This window comes from Dama dama, chromosome 21 (genome assembly GCF_033118175.1).
Source record: "Dama dama isolate Ldn47 chromosome 21, ASM3311817v1, whole genome shotgun sequence".
Lineage (NCBI taxonomy): Eukaryota > Metazoa > Chordata > Mammalia > Artiodactyla > Cervidae > Dama > Dama dama.
Window position 1 is genome coordinate 35361714 of NC_083701.1, and position 23153 is coordinate 35384866.

At 39.2% G+C, this 23153-nt stretch overlaps 1 protein-coding gene across 2 annotated transcripts in view; it reads right to left on the reverse strand.

The window, feature by feature from the left end:
- Window positions 1–324: 324 nt before the first annotated feature.
- Window positions 325–23153, reverse strand: part of TRPA1 (transient receptor potential cation channel subfamily A member 1) — a 71718-nt gene continuing 48889 nt past the window's right edge. For both annotated transcript variants that reach the window (XM_061122835.1, XM_061122836.1), the window contains exons 16-29: window positions 22202–22368; window positions 19244–19337; window positions 17287–17346; window positions 16666–16764; window positions 14912–14982; window positions 14149–14311; window positions 12904–12993; window positions 8858–9027; window positions 8169–8298; window positions 7321–7503; window positions 5366–5434; window positions 4914–5027; window positions 3138–3238; window positions 325–2302 (exon numbers count right to left, since the gene is read on the reverse strand). In XM_061122835.1, coding sequence (XP_060978818.1) covers window positions 2098–2302; window positions 3138–3238; window positions 4914–5027; window positions 5366–5434; window positions 7321–7503; window positions 8169–8298; window positions 8858–9027; window positions 12904–12993; window positions 14149–14311; window positions 14912–14982; window positions 16666–16764; window positions 17287–17346; window positions 19244–19337; window positions 22202–22368 — 1716 coding nt within the window. In that variant the 3' untranslated portion in view covers window positions 325–2097. The remainder of the gene's footprint in view (window positions 2303–3137; window positions 3239–4913; window positions 5028–5365; window positions 5435–7320; window positions 7504–8168; window positions 8299–8857; window positions 9028–12903; window positions 12994–14148; window positions 14312–14911; window positions 14983–16665; window positions 16765–17286; window positions 17347–19243; window positions 19338–22201; window positions 22369–23153) is intronic.

Below are 23153 nucleotides of genomic sequence, written 5' to 3' on the forward strand. Positions count from 1 at the left end.
GACAGAGGCCATTCTGGGTGGAAGAGAGACAGTAATATGTAGGAGATGGGAAACCATGAAGCGTTTTTTTTTTTTTCCCCATTTATTTTTATTTATTTTTATTTTTTCCATTTATTTTTATTCGTTGGAGGGTAATTACTTTACAATATTGTAGTGGTTTTTGCCATACATTGTCATTTATTTTTAAATTGAAGAATAATTGCTTTACAATGTTATGTTGGTTTCTGTTGTACAACAATGTGAATCAGTCATAAGTATACATATGTCCCCTCCCCCCTGAACCTCCCTCTCACCCTCAACCCCATCCCACCCCTCTAGGTTGTCACAGAGCACCAGCTTGAGCTCCCTGTATTATACAGCTTCTTCCCATTGTTGTTCAGTCGTGTCTAACTCTTTGCGACCCCATGGACTGCAGCACACCAGGCTTCCCTGTCCTTCACTATCTCCCTGAGTTTGCTCAAACTCATGTCCATTGTGTCGGTGATGCCACCCAACAATCTTATTCTCTGTTGCCCCCTTATCTTCCTGCCCTCAATCTTCCCCATCATCAGGGTCTTTTCCAATGAGTTGGCTCATTGCATCAGGTGGACAAAGTATTGGAGCTTCAGTATCAGTCCTTCCAATGAATATTCAGGGTGGATTTCCTTCAGGATTGACTAGTTTGATCTCCTTGCTGTCCAAGGGACTCTCAAGAGTCTTTTCCAGCACCACAGTTTGAAAGAATCAGTTCTTTGATGCTCTTCCCATTAGCTATCTGTTTTACATATGATAATGTATATGTTTCAATTCTACTCTCTCAATTCGTCTCAACCTCTCCTTCCCCTGCTGTGTTCACAAGTCTGTTCTCTATGTTGTTTTTTTTCATAATATATATTGTCACTCAGCACTTGACCTGTTTGTATGACAGTGTCTGGGAATGTGTGTGATGGAGGAAGGGGGAGGACACCACTGTGTCCATCTCTGGAGCAGAGATGAGTCCTCTGTGGGGGTGTACACCATGACGGTGAGCGGCTGTCAGGAGTTTTTACTAACTGGACAGGGGGCAACTCAGTTATGTCCTGCAGACATAATGTCCAATGGAAAGACGTAAGCAAGAGAACAAGAAGTAAGAACGGACAAGAAGTAAGAAAGAGAGCATAGCAAATCACCTAGGTAAGTAAAAACACACCCCAAACTTAACACTGTTCAGCAAAACACAAAAATGCATATCCGGTCAGAGATGTTCATTAAAGAGGGTGTTTCCTGGGGGGGAGTACCATGAGACTTGAGGCGAAGAGGAAAATGAAACAAGAGAGGGACTTTGAAAGATCAATGATGAGGTGTTTATCACACTTTGTACTGGACATCAAAAGAAAAAGGACATATATGATGGAGGTGTTTTTGCAAATCTCAAAAACAAATGTATTAATAATAGAAAGGCTTACACAATAATCCCTGGGGTGACTATATAGATATTACATTTATTATCATCAGCAGCAAACAAAATATACAGAAATCACAGATGCTACATATAGTGAAATTCATGTATAACAGAAGGTCTATTAATTGGGGTCTCATCTCAAAGTGACTTCAGGTGTGTTAGGAGCAGCCTGAAGGTGGGGAATTTCTTTGGTGGGAATAGAGCACACAGTTCCATGCACAGAGTTTTTCAACACAGAGTTTTAACACCAAGTGGTGGGATCTCATACAATACTTCATTGTCTAATGCATGGCCCTACTGTAAATTATTAAGCAGGGATCCAGTACTGACATTTGTATTCTAGCTTAATAGTTATTACACATATTACTCCTTATCATTACAATGTGTGTTCTAGTAAATGAGCTTTCTACCCACTCAAATAATTCGAGGTAAAGTCCAACCTGAACTTATTAGCAAGGATAATCCCTGTACATAGTGACTGGCAGAAAATATGAAGAGAAACAGAGAGTCTACCTTTTATATAGAATACAGGAACCATGATTTCACATATAGTGAAATCAGAATTACATTTCTGCTTTTTTCTTCACTCTTGCCAAATTGGAATGTAGACCCAGTAAGTCACATAACCTCCCCCACCCGACCATCAGGAACCCGGTGCGCAGTTGGACAACTGATACTCAAGGGCTGTGTGTTTTTGCCTTTACTGCCCTCAATACACAATTCCATTTGCTATTCCTTTGTTCTAACTGCTGTTTCTTAAACCTGTCTTGAAAAGAACTGTGGTAATCTTCATCCTCTGTCTCAGAGATGATTTCCATCTTCTGAATGATTAGTTTAATAAGCTCATGCTGTTTTTCCAGAAGAGAACCGAGATCCTTCAGCCTGAAAGGAAACACATTTTATGGGTTAATTTTCAATTATCCTTTCAGTCCTTGAGTACAGGAAGGCTACATACTGGGTTCTAGATCATATCAACTGTACCAAGGGCTTCCCTGGTGGCTCAGATGGTTAAGAATCTGCCTGCAATGCAGGAGACCCGGGTTCAATCCCTGGGTTGGGAAGATCCCCTGGAGAAGGAAAATGCACTCCACTCCAGTATTCTTGCCTGGAAAGAATATGGACAGAAATCCCATGGACAGAGAAGCCTAGTAGGCTACAGTCCATAAGGTCTCAAAGAGTCCGACTTGACTGAGTGACTATCACTTTGACTTTCAGTAGTCATGATCCTCTTAATGAATACATATTTTAAAAGTTTAAGTGGTTCTCCCAAATTAAATTTTCATCCCCATTTTAAAGATTAAAACACAGTTAGTTGCACAGGAATGTTAAACGCCTTGCCTAGGGTCATGCAGTTAGAAAACAGTTGAGTAGGTCTTTGAAAGCAGGTAAATTAGCCCTGAAGCCCTCAGGCTTCATCACTGTACACTGCATAGTTTCTCCAGGGATCCTCAAAGCTTCTAGAGTTTTGATGTAAGAATTGAGACAGCCGATAAAGAATGCAGTTTAGAATACTGTTGGGCAAAATGATTTGTCAGTAGCACCAAATCAGTTGTTGGGTCTAAAAAGAAGCAGTCTCAAAATTCTCAGTATACTAGCCACATCATCAATTAAAGCATGACAATATAAATAAACACAATTAGACAATAGAGACTTTTACTGTTCATCATTATTTAGAGTGTTAAATTTTTCAAATACAGATAAAAGGAAAAATACATACCGGTACTTTTGTTTCATTATTTCTGTTTCTAAAGATGTATCAACATTTGGTATTTCTTGTCTCGTTTCGTGGGGGCAAAAGATATAATGAAATACACCACGCTATGGGATAAGAGATTAATAGTTATTCAGGTAGAACTCCGTTCAGGAACTAGTTCCTGAACAGGTGCTGTGAGTCAGCTACAAGGCGGGCATGCCAACACAAATATTCAGAGACACAATCATGGCCCTCAAGGAGCTCACAGCCTCTTGACAGAAATAGACAAATATAAACAGCCATAAAATGAAGTCACACATGTAATTGAGGAATGTATAAGATGTATAGTTAATATAGAAGATGGAGTAAACTGGAATAGGGGATTGTTTAGGAAAAGGTGTGACCGAACCATATTATATTTTCTCATTAAAAACGTCCAACACAAATAGTGGTATTCCACACATGATGTGTTGTTATTTTTCTCAAACTGTTCTGCACCATTATCCAACACAACTTAATGTCACATGGGGAAATTTCTGAAATACAGTTTTTTTTTTCAATTTAGTGTCTTTTTTCTTATTTATTTATTTGTATTGAAATGTAGTTGATTTACAATGTTAATTCTTGCTGTACAGCTAAGTGATTTGATTATACCTATATATACATTCTTTTTTAATATTCTTTTCCATAATAGTTTATCATAGGAATTTTTGCTTTTCTTAAATATTTTTAAAATTTATTTATTTTTAATTGGAGGATAATTGCTTTACAATATTGTGTTAGCTTTTTAATGTCTTTTAAACCATCAGTGCCCTGCAAAGGGTCAAGGGCAGGTGTGAAATGACCAGGGATGAGGTAATTGTAGCCATCCAGGCAAGAGAGGATGGTCACTCGCACAGGCCACATGGGAAGTCAGGTGAACCAAATGTGGGATCGATTGGGTGTGAAGGTGAGAAAGGGAAAGGAGATGGACAACAGCTCCATGGGCAAATGAATGGTGCTGACATCCTGTGAAACATGAAGGTCTGGAAAAAGATGGGATAGTTTCACCCTCTCCCTGTAGGGGATGTTGAGAGGAGGTAAAACAAGAGGAGTAGAGATCATTAGTGTGCTTTGCATGAATTTGTTCTGAACAGCAGTATTTGAGGTACCTTGGAGACACACCAGAGAAGATGTCATATAGACAGTTGGCTACAGAGACCTGGAACTCAGTAAGCTCCAGGCCAGAGAATCAGTTGCTGAGCTTTCTGTGTTTCAGTGGTGATGGCAACCACAGTTATGAGAGAAATCAAACAGAAAAACAATGTACTGCAGAAGAAAGCCTAAGCCCATACTGAGATTGACCTTATTATTTATAACTACATAATGGAAACTCAACCTATGAAGAACTCAGAAAGAATTAGAATCCAGTACTTCTGACTGTTAGTATAAGTTCCTTTTCCATTATAATGCAATAGCCTTGTTCAGTCTTTGACACTTTGTATATTTTCTGTAATGTACACTCTCCCTATGTGTGTAAGTACCTGTGTATATATACACATGTATTCTATGTATGTACACACATACCTCCACACATATGTAAGTCACACGTGACTAGGAAGAACAAATGAAGTATACCTACACTGGTCCATCCACCCTCCACTCTCACTGGGGGGATGTGATACATATTTAACATGGAGGCTATGGATGAGCCACTCGGAAGACGGGAACTTTGTCCATAAACGGGCACCATTACGGATGACACAATGAATGAATGTCAATATCATGTGATTGATGATGGTATTTGTCACATGTACTTACTAATATCCCTCTGCTGTATCTGGGTCTGTTCGGATACACGATGATGGATTTCTGATCAACTTTGTGTAGGAACCAGAGTGGCAGCTTCTTCTCCAAGCTGGTGTGAAGTTCCACCTAAAGTAGGTTTGGGATTTATTGACAAGAATCACTGACATTCTTGGTCCAGCCTCTAACTACCTGGCTGGCCAAATGCTAACACAGAAAGAGGCTCAGGCAATTACCCAATTTCTCTGCTGAGATTGTTAGGGGAAATCTTTTTCATGGTTACTGACTCTCAGACCAGAGCAGAAATGCTATACTGACACAAAGAGCGAGCAGGGTGGGGTACCTCTCAGGGCTAAGACAATACCTGTATGAAATAACTGTGTTCTCAGAAATCAGCAGTGTTTATACATGAATAATTGGGGAGTCATTAGTAAGTTCAGTAAGTCATAATGAAATATAACACTTACCTGCATGGCAATTCTCTTCAACAGTGCATGTTTCTGGACCTCAGCAATGTCACCAACTGCCAAACCAATCTGAAGGACAACAGGGCAGTGAATCACTATTGGTTTAATGACTCATCTAAAAGTGCGTGTGTAGTCCCTTTGACTACAGTCAGAATGGGCATGAAATTTAGTAGCAGTGGCCTTAAGACACTGTGCTTACACACTGTACAGAAACCTGAAAAGCCTGTAGACCTTTGTAACAGTGGTGGTTCCATCAGTGGGTCCAGTAGTCATAAGTGTTCTTATGAAAAGTGAGGGCACACAGATTAACCTGCATTTCATCTTAACTTAAAATGAAAATATGTTACTTTTGGACAAGACAGGGATGAAGTGAAAGCCATTCAGCCGTGTCTGACTCTTTGCGACCCCATGGACTACATATAGTCCATGGGATTCTCCAGGCCAGAATACTGTAGTGGGTAGCCTTTCCCTTCTCCAGGGGATCTTCCCAACCCAGGGATAGAAACCCAGGTCTCCCACATTGCAGGCGGGTTCTTTACCAGTTGAGCCACAAGGAAAGCCTGGGATTGGTATAACCATGTAATATGGTTGCAAACTCCAGGCGTTGAGCACTTGAGGAAACAAGAGTGACCTGACAACATGGAAAAGCTAAAACATTAAACTGAGGGAAGGAATTTATATCTTCCATATATTTTGGGAGGAAAAGGTATACTTTAAAGGTGAGTGAGGCACTGATAAAATCTCCCTCTAAAATCCACGGCTAGGTAGAATTAAGTGAGGTAAGTTGTCAGCTCAGTTCTACTGAACCTGAATTAAATCAGCTACATTCACTCACTCTCTCATCACTTGTTAGGAACTTCACACCTGTCTATGCCAAATCAGCCTCCTACAGGTGGTAGCCAGAGAGAAAAAACCAGTCCGTGCTCTCAAGAAGCTCAGAGTAAAGTGAACTCCATGAGAGAAGGTCTCTGTCTGCCCAGGACACCACTGTATGCCAGTGCTTAGAACAGTCCGTGGGATTGCAAGAGTCGGACACGACTTAGTGACTCAACAACAGCATAATCAAAACATTAAGTAGTCTGTATTATTTTTTTTCTTTCCATCAACACTGCCTAGCACAGTCTCTGCTGTATAGTCAGATTCAGACAAAATGTACTGAATGTGTGCTTGTCCATTTAATTTATTTATCTGTAAATATTTATTTCTATGGACAGTCACACATTCAGTAACAATTTTGCCAGCAAAGGCTCCCCATGGACCCAGAATTGGGATGTATTTCTATCTGCATCAACCAAGATGCCTGTGGCCAGAGCAGACTCTCTGTGGAAGAGAACACTTGTGTCTGCTGAGGGCATCCAGGCTCTGACTGGCTCAGAGGTGGCAGCTGAATGCTGCCAATGCCCTCTACATGAGCGCCTCTTCCCCGCTTGAATCTCCAGAGGGTCAATGAGAAATTTTAGGGCAGAGATGAGGTCGTAATCCTCCACTCCATGAAGGTCTCTGCCTAACCTCTGACCCTTAGCCCAGATGCAAAGCAGCACCCACCATTCATCATTACTTTATTACTCTGTTGATACTTCGTACTTCTTCATGGCATTTATCACCCCTGTGATGTCAGGCTACATATTTATTTGTTTACTACTCATCTTCATGACAAGTTTATTATCATGTCAGGGCTGGGTATTGGTCTGTTTTATTCACCACTGTTGGGCCTGTATCAGTGTCTGGCATTTTGGTAGGTTCTTGGTAAATATTTGCCAAATAGATGCATTTTAGCATCCTCCAACCTCACACTGCCTGGCTCGCCCCAGGTACTAATGAATGTTGAATAAATGAATTTTATAGCAGTTCTTTTTCTACCTTCGTGAAAGGAGACAAAAGAGGGTAAAAAGCATTTTCATTCTTAAATATCCAAAGTGATCTACTGACAGCAAACAGGAGGATAAATTACTTACAAGTAAATTCATGAGGACAATTGGGACGAACATGGTGAATATGATAAGGTGTACAAAGGACAGAAGTGGATACTTCAATTCATTCCTCAAATATGGCTCTAGGAAGGCATCGTGATAATTGATGTCTCCTAGCATCATGCTGAAGGTCTGCATTATAGAAAGGAATGGAGAGCTGAAAGCATCCTGGGGAAAGATAGTAAGGGGAAAATGAAATTCAAAATGCATATAATGAACAAAATGTTTTCTAGAGAGTGAAATGATAGAAATCACATTTAAAGTACTTTAAAAAAAAAAAAAAGTCCTAAGAATATAGCTACTGAAATACACTGATAAGAACTATTAATACTAATAAACTGGTGGTAAAGTCATTCAAAGGGCTTCCTTGGTGGCTCAGTGGTAAAGAATCTGCCTGCCAAACAGGAGACATAGCTTCATTCCCTGGGTCGGAAAGATCCCCTGGAGGAGGAAATGGCAACCCACTCCAGTGATCTTGCCTGAGAAATCCCATGGACAGAGGAGCCTGGCGGGCTACAGCCCACATTGTCACAAAAGAGAGCTGGATGTGACTAAACAACAACAGCAACAACAAAAGTCATCAGAAAGATCTTTTCTGCACATTTAACAAATCCTCATGCACTAGACATAAACTCTCTGACAATGGACAAAGTCATTGAGTGAGACTATACTTTTCCCTGTAATAAATATCATGTGAATGCTCTTATATCAGATAAAAAATATTCAAATATTGTGAGGTTATTGTGAATTTTGTACACCATTAAGATTTAAGTATAAATACGTATTCCCAGTATTCACAGCAACAAAATCAATGACTCATGCAAATACCTCACCTGTACATTCAGGAGCACGTAAAAGCAGAGTCCAAAAGCCACAAGAAGGAAGACAAACACAATTGTCGATTTCAACAGAGTTTTCATGATCACCTCCAACATCACGATAAAAATTCCACACTTTTCAAATCTAGGGATATTTTGAAAATTACAACACTTACTCACTTTTCTGCTGAAACTAAATTTCACTTAGTTCAATAGTTATGAGGCACCAGGTACTAAGTTTCATAGATGAGATCACTGAGGCCCTCTACTTTCAAAAAGGGACATGAGAATTTGTGACGAGTCAAGCCTTCAATTTTCAAACTGTCAAACTGCTGTTTCTTTTGTTGTACTTCTTCCTAATGTTTATCTTGAATTGTTTTACCACTTGCCCACTGGAAATTATTTCATAGCTTCCCAGTATCAAAGATAATGCTACCAATTGCTTACAGGCTTCCCAGGTGGCAAAGTGGTAAAGAAGTTGCCTGCTAATGCAGGAGACGCAAGAGATGTGGGGTCTATCCCTGAGTCAGGAAGATGCCCTGGAGAAGGAAATGGCAACCCACTCAGTATTCTTGCTCGGGAATTCCCGTGGATAGAGAAGCCTGGCAGACTACAGTTCATGGGGTTGCAAAGACTTGGACATGACTTAGTGACTACACCACCACAACAACAAAGGATGTAGAAGTCATTCAAGCTGGTTTTACCTCTGAAGATACAATAAGAAGTTCATCCAATAGAGGAATATAGCAATTGCTCCACACTGCCACTGCACATATGCTGGTATCCTGATGAACAAGGGTGACACAAATATGATGCTGGTTGTGTAGATGATCCATTCAGCTGCGTTGTCCTTATCCAAAAAGTAATTCCTTTTCTGGGGTTGAAAAGAATAAAGAATTACCACATGTACAACCTGAGACCTGGCAACTTATCGATGGTTATATATATGTAATCAGTAACAACATTTTTCTGGCATTACAGCTGGTGAGAAGTTTATGACCAAGGGACCACCAGCTCTTGCCATCCTGGACTTAACTCAGAGTCTTGGGTACAGATCAGTATTAGAGGTGCCCCAGCCTCTCCTGCTGACCTGGCATTTTGGGAGCCTAAGCAATTCTATAAGTTTCAAGGCTTTACTCATAAAGTTCACTCCATCTTAAGGAAACTCCTGGGGGGCTGCAAGTTGTTTCAGTAATTCCTTTCTGTCTGTATAAGGACATGCATGTGGATTTCTCAATAATGAACTAAAGCTGCTTCTAAGGAAGTTTGGGGCCTGTGCTAAGACTTAATTACCATAATGATTTGGTATCATCTCCTATTCTTAAATATTTCATGTTTTGAACATCAGATTTCCTATAGGGTAGACCATTTACATATCAATAAGGAACTGTGGAGACCAAAATTAGTAGAGAAATCATACAACTTTACAGTTCAATATAAACTGTCATTTGTAATTCTCATCTTTAAAAAATAAAAATAATGACAAGAGAGATTAAATAATATGCCCTAAATTATTTAAGGAACAGTGGAAGAACACAGTCTTAACTCTCAGAATTTTGACAATTTAATGGAAATGTGTGTGTGTGTGTGTACTTGTGATGTATAGTATCAGACAAATGCAAAACACTGTTATTACTACCAACATTCTTTAATGCAAATATCCTTGTGCTTATAAAATGTAACATAGTAAATTCTTTCAGAAAATGAGGTGTTGTATAAAAGCTATATGACTTATAAAAAACACAAAATTATACCAAAAAATGAATAATGAAAGACTTTAAGCCTCCACATTGACAGATAAATGATTGATGCCATTTATCAACTACATCAAAGACCTACATATAATTTATATAAACCTTGTGTCTGATCTGAATGTGTGTTCACCTATTTAAAAAGACATTGTTGTTGTTGTTGTCTAGTTGCTAAGTCATGTCCAACTTTGTGAACCCACAGACTGTAGCTGGTCAGGCTCCCCTATCCATGGGATTTCCCAGGTAAGGATACTGGAGTGGGTTGCCATTTCTTTCTCCAGGGGATCTTCCCATCTCAGGGATTGAACCTGAGTCTCCTGGAATGACAGGTGGATTCTTTACCACTGAGCCACCTGTAAAAATTATGCAATAAAAAGTTCCCTAATTTCATTGTAATTTGAAATTTTATCCAATAAAATAAAGCATTCCTATTAGGAAAGGAATTCAAAGATCCATTTGAAATGGAGTCTTAAGCCAAATAAACAGTCACACCTAAAATTATCTCTGTAAACAGTGACACTTAAAATTATCAAATTGAAAAAATCTGTGTGTTAGCAAAATATGAAATATATCTCAGAGAAAACACAGAGAAGTCTTTCAAAACTTCATTGGAGCTGGGTAGACACATCAGTTCAGTTCAGCTCAGTCGCTCAGTCGTGTCTAACTCTTTGCGACCCCATGAACCATAGCACACCAGGCCTCCCTGTCCATCACCAACTCCCAGAGTCCACCCAAACCCATGTCCATTGAGTCGGTGATGCCATCTAGCCATCTCATCCTCTGTCATCACCTTCTCTTCCTGCCCTCAATCTTTCCCAGCATCACGGTATTTCCCAATGAGTCAGCTCTTTGCATCAGGTGGCCAAAGTATTGGCGTTTCAGCTTCAACATCAGTCCTTCCAATGAACACCCAGGACTGATCTCCTTTAGGATGGACTGGTTGGATCTCCTTGCAGTCCAAGGGACTCTCAAGAGTCTTCTCCAACACCACAGTTCAAAAGCATCAATTCTTCTGTGCTCAGCTTTCTTAATAGTCCAACTCTCACATCCATACATGACCACTGGAAAAACCATAACCTTGACTAGATGGACCTTTGTTGGCAAAGTAATGTCTCTGCTTTTTAATATGCTATCTAGGTTGGTCATAACTTTCCTTCTAAATCAAATCTAGTAAGTGTCTTTTAGTTTCATGGCTGCAATCACCATCTGCAGTGACGTTGGAGCCCAGAAAAATAAAGTCAGTCACTGTTTCCACTGTTTCCCCATCTATTTGCCATGAAGTGATGGGACCGGATGCCATGATCTTAGTTTTCTGAATGTTGAGTTTCAAGCCAACTTTTTCACTCTCTTCCTTCACTTTCATCAAGAGGCTCTTTAGTTCTTCTTCACTTTCTGCCATAAGGGTGGTGTCATCCACATATCTGAGGTTATTGATATTTCTCCCGGCAATCTTGATTCCAGCTTGTGCTTCCTCTAGCCCAGCATTTTGCATGATGTATTCTGCATATAAGTTCAATAAGCAGGGTGACAATATACAGCCTTGACATACACCTTTTCCTATTTGGAACCAGTCTGTTGTTCCATGTCCAGTTCTAACTGTTGCTTTCTGATCTGCATACAGATTTCTCAGGAGGCAAGTCAAGTGGTCTGGTACTCCCATCTCTTTAAGAATTTTCCACAGTTTATTGTGATCCACACAGTCAAAGGCTTTGGCATAGTCAATAAAGCAGAAATAGATGTTTTTCTGGAACTCTCTTGCTTTTTTCATGATCCAGCGGATGTTGGCAATTTGATCTCTGGTTCCTCTGCCTTTTCTGAAACCAGCTTGAACATCTGGAAGTTCACAGTTCATGTATTACTGAAGGCTGGCTTGGAGAATTTTAAGCTTTACTTTACTAGTGAGTGAGATGAGTGCAATTGTGCAGTAGTTTGAGCATTCTTTGGCATTGCCTTTCTTTGGGATTACAATGAAAACTGACCTTTTCCAGTCCTGTGGCCACTGCTGAGTTTTCCAAATTTGCTAGCATATTGAGTGCAGCACTTTCACAGCATCATCTTTCAGGATTTGAAATAGCTCAACTGGAATTCCATCGCCTCCACTAGCTTTGTTCATAGTGATGCTTCCTAAGGCCCACTTGACTTCACATTCCAGGATGTCTGGCTCTAGGTGAGTGATCACACCATCGTGATTATCTGGGTCGTGAAGATCTTTTTTGTACAGTTCTTCTGTGTATTCTTGCCACCTCTTCTTAACATCTTCTGCTTCTGTTAGGTCCCTACCATTTCTGTCCCATGTTCTGAGCCCATCTTTGCATAAAATGTTCCCTTGGTAACTCTAATTTTCTTGAAGAAATCTCTAGTCTTTTCCATTCTATTGTTTTCCTTTATTTCTTTGCATTGATCGCTGAGGAAGGCTTTCTTATCTCTCCTTGCTATTCTTTGGAACTTTGCATTCAAATGGGTATATCTTTCCTTTTCCCCTTTGCTTTTTACTTCCCTTCTTTTCACAGCTATTTGTAAGGCCTCCTCAGACAGCCATTTTGCTTTTTTGCATTTGTTTTTCTTGGGGATGGTCTTGATTCCTATCTCCTGTACAATGTCACGAACCTCCATCCATAGTTCATCAGGCACTCTATCAGATCTAGTCCCTTAAACCTAGTATTTGCAACTGTAAAGATATAAAACATATCATGTATCTGTTGGAAAATTTGGGTCACTTCTTTGTGGTATCCTAAGATACTTGATAGACACATACGTACTAATAAAACTGAAACCTCTTGCTTCAGATAAATCAAATAGGCACCATCCAATGCAGGAGCCTTATCTGAAATCATGTGATTTCTGCATTTTGAAGAGTTTATGCTTGTTATTTCTGATTTATACATTCATCCAGCTATGTGATTTTATTCTGACATAAGTTATATAATAGTTTAGTAATTAATCTATATTTTGCATATTAAAATATTTGCAACTGTAACGATATAAAACATATCATGTACCTGTTGGAAAATTTGGGCCACTTCTTTGCAGTATCCTAATATACTTGATAGCAAAACTAAAATCATACAGAAATTTATAGCATAGGAATTCTGAAACAAAAAGACAAACAGTTATAAAGGGTACCAAAGAAAACAATACTTTTCTTCATCATTTTCACTATTAAACATTTATTTTTCTCCACTTTTATTTCTAGGTACTGTCCAGTTTTGCTTTAAACAGAAAATTGCTGTGGTGCCAATATAAAAACAACACAGTCATTTCATAATGTCTTTATTAATAGAGGTTGCCAATTGAATTCAAAAGGAATAGGAATCTATAGATCTATATAATTTTTTCACTGTGGTAAAATATACATAACATAAAATTTACATTTCAAAAATGTTACATTTTACATACACAGTTACCTTTTGAAACATACAATTCTGTGGCATGAAGTACATTCACAATGTTATACAACTATTACCTAGTGCCATGACTGTTTCATCACCTCCAAATGGAAATCCAGTCCCCGCCAAGCATCACCTCCCCCTCCCCAGGATCCTTGGCAGCTAGAAATCTGCTTACTTATATATGCTTAGTCGTTCAGTCATGTCCAACTCTTTGCAACCCTGTGGACTGTACCCTGCCAGGCTTCTCTGTGCATGGGAATTCTCCAGGCCAGAATACTGGAGTGGGTTGCCATGCCCTCCTCCAAGGGATCTTCCCAACCCAGGGATCGAACACAGGTCTCCCACATTGAAGGTAGATTCTTTACCATCTGATCCTCTAGGGAAACCCATTAATACTGAGGTGGGTAGCCTATCCCTTCTCCAGGGGATCATCCCAACCCAGAAGTCTAGCTGGGGTCTCCTGCATTGCAGGCAAGTTCTTTACCAGCTGAGCTACCAGGGAAGCCTGCTTCCTTGTATATCCTATTTTAAATTTTATACTTCAGCACCCATCTAAGCTAGGTACATGTCAGTGTACCTCATACATGTCGGGTGCATTGGCTCTCATACATGTCAATTCCTTTTGTTAGTTGATGAGCTCATTTATTGACCTATTTATTTATATTCCCTCTCATTCTACAAAGGATTTTAGAAGTTGCTACATATATGAATTCTACAAGCACTTTGTATTAAACAAAGTCTTGATAGTTCAGATTTATTATGAGGTTAAAGTATTTTCTAAAGAAAAAATGCCCAGCCCACAGTTCTGAAAATCTTGTTTTAAAAAGTTGGAATATAAAAACCAATTGAAGATACCTTGGTGTCTAAAACTTCTGAATGGTCACTAGTTTCATTGATGATTCCAGTTGAGTTGAAAGCCATACCTGGTCTGATATTGACAACAAGAAAGGTCATGGGAAACAGACCAAGACAGTAAGATCCTAGGTTCATAACATGGGCTCTAAACCCATAAGCCAACCTACAAAACATAAGCAAACCACAACTGAATAGTTTCAACCACAAATATTTAGTTAAGATACCTGCAGAAAGAGGAGTTATATATAGTCTCTTCCGGAAATGTATTTGATAAATTCATTGAACTTGAAAGCCAAAGATTTTGGAATTCACCTTTTTGATTTCCAGAAAAGGAATCACAACTTCCTAGGAAATTACTGACTTACTTAAAATCTCTCACCAATTAATGGAAGGAACTTTAGCTCTGACTCCAAGTTTAATGCTCTTCCCAGGAATACTCTTGTTACTTCATTGTCTGCTAAACTGCAGAGTCCAGGAATGCTTCTTTGTGTTTTATATAATGATCCCCCCAAATATTTCATTTAATGCCAAAGATATATTAATACCAACATTTTTAATGCCAAAATTTGCCTTTGACATATTTCTTTTTCTAAGTATAAAACATTAGAAGTAATAAAATATAAAGTATTCCAATACCATTAAACAATTATTTAGAAGATTTTTTACAATCAAATATTACTGGGTAAATTTATTTTTTGTTTTGAAAGATTTTTAATAAATTTAATGAAAGCATCATTCAAAAGAAACAGTACTTAATACCCACCATTTCATAAGTAAGTATTCTTTACACACGGGGTGGTTGAGAAGCTCTATGCGGTTATGTTGCACCATTGCCTGAGAAATAAGGAAAGATCAATAAAAATGCAATCACATTAAACTCTTGAGTATAAACTCAGCTTTTTGTTTGCTGGCTTTATAACTTTATTTTGAATTTAATCAAAACAACACTTGCTTATTTCAGAAAACTTGAAAAATAAAAAATTATATCAAGAATATATTTTAAAAAAACACACAATCTAGAGAGAACCATTTTATACAGATGCTAAAATGATTTGCATAGAACAGATGTGAGAGTCAGTTGTCATCGCCAGTCTTATGCGCATAAGATCCACATGTCTCTTCTTCCTTCACACTCCAAGTACTCAGTAGGTCTTTTAAAGATTTTTTTTTTTTTTAACATGGACAGTTTTTGAAATCTTTATTGAATTTGTTACAATATTGTTTATTTTTTTATGTTTTGCTTTTTTTGGCCATGAGGCATGTGGGATCTTAGCTCCCCTACCAGGGATTGAACCAGTGAACCGGCACCCCCCTGCCTCGGAAGGGGGAGTCTTAACCACTGGACAGCCAGGAATCCCCATCAGTCAGCCTTTTAGATTTCACATTAGGTGATGGCTGGTACCATGGTCTGTATCAAAGGCTTCCACATAGGGAAATGAATTAATTTAAGGCAAATGAAAGTTCTCAATTGAACTAGAACAGTTCTGTCCAATGGAACTTTCTGCAGTGATGAAAATTTCTATATCTGCACTGTTAAGCAAAAGAGCTACAAGACACATAGGTTTCTGAGGGCTTGAAACATGGCTACTGCAAATGAAGAAATGAATTTTTAACTTTATTTTAATTTTCACTAATTTTCATTTAAGCAGTCACATGTGGTTCAGATACTATATTAGAGAGAACAGATCTGGATCCTACACCGCCATTTGCCATCCAGCCTCCAAATATGTTTTCTTTCACATGCACACAAGTTTTTGTGTTGCCAATATTTACACCACAAGTCTGCTGCTCCACGTGGCTAAAATCTGTCGAAACTAGTAGCTGCTGTCCTTTTAGACCAGAAACCCACTCATTTGACACCTGTTTTCCTCTGGAGTTGAGTCTGAAACTCCTGGTTTACCCTGAAGCAGATTATCTGCAAGGCTTTCATGACCTCACTTAATAGAAATGTAAAAGCACTCTTTGGAATAAGAACTGGTTTGGAGCCAGTCTCTTGGGAAATTTGGGTCCAAACTGTGTGATTATGGCCTGCTTTCAGATTGGGTTCACTCTTCCAGAAGGATATAAGAGCTGCTGAGAGGTTCGCATTTACCCTGGAGGCCAGTGGTTAGCTGAATTTGAAACGATGATTGTAAACGGTCATCCCCTGCATTTTTCTGGGGTTTTACACTGTTGGAAACATATATGTATGTCTACATTGAAGTGGATGGAGGTAGGAGCAGATGCTGATGGTCAGCCTGTGTTGTTCATGGTTTATTGAATTCCAGGTTGGGCAGATCTAGCATAACCATTAGGACTAAGGTGATCAACAGTGTGGAATTTTAAGGGCACCAAATTACAGCAATCATACAAAATGATTGCTTTATTTACTAACAAATAAAGAGTTAGGCTGTATGGCATACACAAAGATCAAACCATAAATCTGGAATTCTCTCCAGACTCCTTCCTGGAACTATCATACCAAACATTACAGAACTCATGTAGAAACTACCTCAATAAGGAAAATAGTGGACTTACATTGAGAGTTAAAAGAGGCTCATATACAATGTCCTGTACAGGTGCTCCTTTTTTGGTGAATTCCAATGGACACTGAAGATATGTGAAATTATACTCAATCTGTAGAAGATAACAATTTTTAAAAGTTGCAGTCTAGCATAGGCCCCCAAAGTCATTCTTAACACATCAAATATGCAACCCTATCATTCTGCTGAAAATTAAGTGATTCAAATAAAGTTGAGCCATTTAACTTGAAGAAAAGTAAAGTAAGTTCTTTTGTATTCATTTCAAAAAATAAAAGCCTAACAGGGCGTTTGATTCTTTTCTAACTCTCTAGTTGTGGGAAAAAAATGTCTTCTAGAAAGACCACTTAGATCTTTTAGGATTTCATTCTTCAGGCAATATTACCCAAGAAAATATAAAGATATAAATAATAAGGCTAAACAAAACTATTAGAAACAATTAAAATCATGAGAGAAAACTGCAGATCCAAGGGAAAAAATTATCTCATAAGTAGATAATATAATAATATGAGAAATGAAGACAATTACCATTTTTTGAGATTGTGGAGTTCTAGTAACAGTATTTTTACTATTCCTTAAAGAGAATACATTTCAAGTTATTATGATGAAATAAACTTACATGGTAGTCTTGGGAGGACTTGTCTTCTGTGGAGGGCGTCACGCAGAAATCTAAAAGTACCTTTGAGAGAGAAAGAGTGGCTAAGCTATTGGGCAGGAGACTAGATCCAAGGCAGAATTTGGCCCCATTTCTAAAATAATACCCAAGATATTACCTTCCCCTTCCTTTGCTTCTTGTACCCCAAAGACTTGTACACTATGATCTAAGTCATTCAGGAACAAAGTCTAAAACATGAAGTGTTAACAAGTACCACTACATGCCTCAGCAATACCAAGTGATATAGAAAAATATGCACCTGAGAATGAAATTGCATTTACTAAATTTTAGGTAAGAAATATTCCTTTTGCTTTGCCTAAAACTTGATGTTTTTCTGGGTTTCTAGAAAATATGTGGATGATTGAGGATTCCTTTGCTTAGCATCTTCTAGTGATAACTTAATTGTCTTAACCGAGACTTTTCAGCTGAGTCCTGAGTTCTTCCCACAGTCTAGGTTGCTTCTTCTGTATCATATGATCCTGGAATATTGTGTTTGCTTCTGTACCTGTCTTACTGAGCAGCACTGACGAAGTTCACATCCAAAGTGGTATGGACAGGATGTTAGGCCATGGATAGTATAATGACAGTTGGAGGCCCTAGAGATGCTCAGTTAAGGGAGAAATTACTTAAGAGTTAAGCATTAGATCCTCCCCTGGGAAGTGTAGGGACAGATATTTTGTGGGGGATCCTGTCTGCTATATAAACAATTTGAGTAACCCCAAATCTGTGTGTTGGGACCTTTCTGGTAGCCCCAAATCATGATCCTGAGAAAGAAATTCTGCCCAGTCTACCTTCTTGAAACCAGATATGGACACAAGGCCCCAGGTGACTCTATCAGTGGGTCCCTTGGAGTTTCTGGGACATCTGGTCGATCCCACCTGCAGGACACAAGGGTAGAGGGCTGGACAGCACCCTGAAGGGGAGACACAGGGACTCAGGCCCCACTGGGAGGGCATGCCTGCCCTGGCTGGTCTCAAGCACCAGGGCAACTTAAAAATTTTGAGGCGGTCTCTGATGATGACCCAACAGCAGTACTAGGAGTCATAAAAGACATCATGAAAAAGAAAGACAAGTCCAGTCAATTGTGCTGTGCAAGGAAGAACCAGACACAGGCCTGGCTATCACAGTTTGAAAGCTTTGTAATAACCAGCACAGGCAAAGTAAAGGCTGGGCTACCAGAGGAAGGGGAAGGTCATGGGGGAAGGATTGTGTATGTTACTCAAATGTGTGATGTGAGGCTAAACTAAAAGACTTTTAACTTCCCCTAGTTAAAAAAATATTCATAACACTAAAATAATACCAAGTCATTATCGAAAAAGAACTAGAAAATATATAGTAACATGAAGAAGAAAAGAAAAACCAAATCATAATCACAACTGTAATTCTTATTAGCATTTTGGAGTAATTTCTATGTTTTCCATATGTGAATATTTATAACTTTTTATTATTATTCATAATGCTGCAGGAAGCATCATTGCACATAAATCTGTCTATACATATGATTATTCATTAGGACAGATCCCAACAACTGGAATTACTGAGTGAGAAAATTCGAAATCATGTTCACAACTAATAAATGCAAATTTGAAAGAATAACATGCATGCCCCTAAACCCCCACATCTAGAGACTTTATTCAGCTGGCAACCTCCACTAGTGCTCTCTGCTCTAGACTTGGATTGTTTGAATAAAAAAAAATGTTTAACATATTTTCCTACATTGCACATAATCACTAACAGAATTTTTTAATCCAAGTATGCCCTTCTCAAATTTGTTGGCTAGATTCCCTTGTAGCCTATATAAAACTAGATGCTTAACTTTAAAGATGGAAATTACTATGTTTAGGTTGTGATTACAACAATAAATCCTCACATTATTACATGCCAAGCATATACCCAAAGGATTTTTGTTTTTAGAACTTACTTTCATGCATTCGGGGAGGTATTCTACCAGTTCTAACACTGGACATCTATTGGTAGGAGAACAATGATTAAAAACCTTGAAACACTCTTCCCATCTGTAAAAAAATAATAAACACAATTCTTAAACCTTCTGTTGTGTGCAACAACAGAACAACCAGTTGAAACTCAAGATTACTATCTTTAGGAGAAACTTGTTAGTTGAAATTCAAGATTATTAAGTTTAGGAGAAACTGATTGGTTCCAATGGAATCAATATGTGAACTGAAATCAATCCAGTAGAGTCCCTGTTCATTCATGGAAATTAGAAATGTGGGCAAATTCAAGGATGGCTGCTATAATCACTGTTCTGACTCTTTATCTAAATGCCTTTTCAAGAAGGTAGGTTTTAACCTTGATTTCCCGCTGAAGTCATGAAGGGGTATTACCTTCAAAGCTTGTCATGCTGTACGGAGATACCCACATTCACGAACACACAACACCAACATAGCACTGGGCACATGACCCTTTACCTTTAACCCAGGTATACATCATGTATTGAATTAAACTACAGAGTAACATGTATCAGGGCTTCCCAGGTGGCTCAGTGGTAAAGAATCTGCCTGCCAAACAGGAGACAATGGGTTCGATCCCTGGGTCGGGAAGATCCCCTGGAGAAGGGAATGGCAATCCATTCCAGTATTGCTGCCTGGGAAATCACATGGACAGAGGAGCCTGGTGGGCTACAGTTCATGGGGTTGCAAAAGAGCAGGACATGACTGTGCAACTAAACAACAACAACAACAACATGTATCAAGTACATTAATAACCATGGGCTCTGTGAGAACATTGCAGATTTGCAACTTTCTTTACTGCCATCTGGTTGGACAAGAGAAGGAGATGTTTATGACACCAAGAATGAAAGAAATCTACAACAGGAAGTAAAAAAGAGCCCATTTATCTCCAAGATCCTATCTTTGTAATAGAAGGCTAGTTCTAAAAGCTACCCAGACAAATTTTCTGTTAACCGTATCAGTAAAGTCCGTCTAGGATATCTGTACCATCAATAGAAAACTCCAGGTTGCACTGATGAGTGCTTCTAAGGAAGAATGGGCTGGGGGACCTGGAGACTTTCCATGCTCCAAAACACAGGCTTCGTCTGCTATGAATATGGGAGTGCTCATCTCTGAGTCCACTACTGGGTGACGCTGGGCCTTGGTGCGAATCTATCTGTGACAACTAATATATAGAATAGATTATGTTTGAGACACGGGACAAACTACCCTCCAACTTCATCACTAAAACTCCTTAGAGTATGGTTTAAAAAAACCCACAGCCACACAAGATCATGGGCTAAAGGAAATTCCATTTCCTGGCACTGGTCACAACAGCGATTTACCTTGGAGAATATTTTCACCAACATCCAGTTTGGGGGTTTCCATTGGGCAGGAGAGCTTCAGGCAAGGTCAGGTGAGTCAGGGCAGAGCCAGCCTGACCACGACCATGGTGCCACAGGCTACAGACACCTGAACCCTGGGAGCCTCACAAGAGTGCTGTGAAGTGGGTCTGCGCTCCTGTCACTTAGAAATGGAAGCTGAAGACCAGAGAGGTTAAGCAACTCTTTGGGTGTCTGTGGTCACTCAAAGAGTTCATTAAAAATTTTAGGGAAAACGACTGACATTTCAAAATGTTGACTTTTTGCATCTGTCTCTAAAGCAAAGGAAATAAAAGCAAAAATAAACAAATGGGACCTAATGAAACTTAAAAGTGTTTGCACAGCAAAGGACATCATCGATAAAAAGACAATCTACTGAGTGGAAGAAAATATTTTCAAATGATATGACGCAGCTCATACAATTCAACATCAAAAAACAACCTGATTTTAAAAAATGGACAGAAGACTTCTATAGACATTTTCCCAAAGAAGACAAATAGATAGCCAACGGGCACATGGAAAGATGCTGCTAATCATCAGAGAAGTGCAAATTCAAACAACAATGAGATATCACCTCACACCTGTCAGAATGGCTATTGTCAACAAGAACACATATAACAAATGGTGGCGAGGATGTGGAGAAGAGGGAACCCTCATACACTGTTGGTAGGAATGTTAATTGGTTCAGTCACTATGGGGGTTCCTCAGAAAGCTAAAAATAGAACTACCATATGATGAAGTAAGTCCACTCCTGGATATATAGGTATACAGGATATATAATCCTAGGGAAAAATAAAAACACTAACTCAAAAAGATACATGTACCACAGTGTTCAAAGCAGCATTATTTACAGTTGCCAAGATATGGAAGCAACCTGTGTCCATCAACAGATGAATGGATAAAGAAGATGTGGTGTATATGTGTGTGTGTGTGTGTGTGTGTATATATAGATAGATAGATACAATGGAATATTACTCAGCTGTAAGAAAGAATGAAATTTTGCCATTTGTAACAACATGTATGGACTTGGGAGGGTATTATGGTAAGAGAAATAAGTCAGACAGAAAGACAAATGCTTTATGGTATCGCTTATATGTGGACTAAAAATTAAAAAAAAATAGTGAATATTTAAAAAAAGAAAGAGACTCATGGATATAGAGAATAAACTAGTGGTTACCAGCAGGGAGAAGGAAGAGGGGAAGGGCAAAATAAGAGTAGAGAATTGGAGGTATAAACTACTATGTATCAAACAAATAAGCTACAAGGATATAATGTACAACACAGAATATAGGCAATATTTTAGAAAACTATAAATGGAATATAACCTTTAAAAATTGTGAAGCACTATGTTATATGCCTGGAACTTACACATTAGTTGATATTGCACATCAACTAAACCTCAATTAAAAAAAGGAAAAATAAATAAAAATGTTGATCGACAGCTGAAACTTTTGTTCTTTTTCTCTTCCTGCTTCCTCTCAGATTATCCCTGATGCCAGAGGACACGCCTGACGCCACGAGACAATTGTGGGCAGGATGGCAGCGTACCTTTTGTTCCTGATGGTCGTGAGGACCACCTCCTTTCTCTTATTGTGAATTGCAACGTGCAGGAAGGAGGCCTGCTGCTTGTTCAGGACCACGTCGGCATCGTAGCTCAGGAGCAGGCAGACGGCTTTGGCGTGGCCCTCCCTCGCCGCAAAGTGAAGTGCGGTGTTCTTTCAGAGAAAACAGAACACAAACAATCCAGTGACAAAGGCTACTCATCCTTTGGCTATTTTACAGCTTTGTTTCACTGTTGAATTGCTTAAGATATTATTAACAAAACTATTTAATAGCAAAGAGTTAAAATTTGGGGCTCCCCCCGGTGGCTCAACGGTAAAGAATCCGCCTGCCAATGCAGGAGACCTGGGTTTGATGCCTGATAGGGGAAGATCCCACGTGCCGTGAAGCAACTAAGCTCCCGCATCATAACTACTGAGCCTGTGCTCTAGAGCCTGGGAGCCACCACTGCGGAAACCACGCACCCTGGAGCCTGTGCTCCATGAGAGAAACCACCGCAACGAGAACAAACCTCTGCACCACAACTGCAGACTAGCCCCCGCTTGCCGCAGCTAGAGGAGAAAATCCATGCTCTTTCAAAGATCCAGCACAGCCAAAAATAAAAAAAAAATCAGAAGTTGATAAAAGGTTGCCAGTCTCTAGTTTTGCCACAAGAAGACATTTTAAAAGGCAATGGTAGTCCTCTAGCTCTGTCATTGCGTGAAAGAATGTACATTTCAATACTCATTCTCCGAAAACGAACCAAGGACATCATAGTGGACTGAAGGACAGTCTTTCAAATCAAATACGCTTAGTTTTAGGGAAAACTTACCCCTGCCCTTCTCATTTCCCTTGGTCTACCAGGGAATGGTGAAAATTTTATCATCAATTCACGTGGCCCTGTAACAGGCCTCTGTGAGACTCACCAGCTGTCCTCAACATACACCCACCTCTTGGGGCT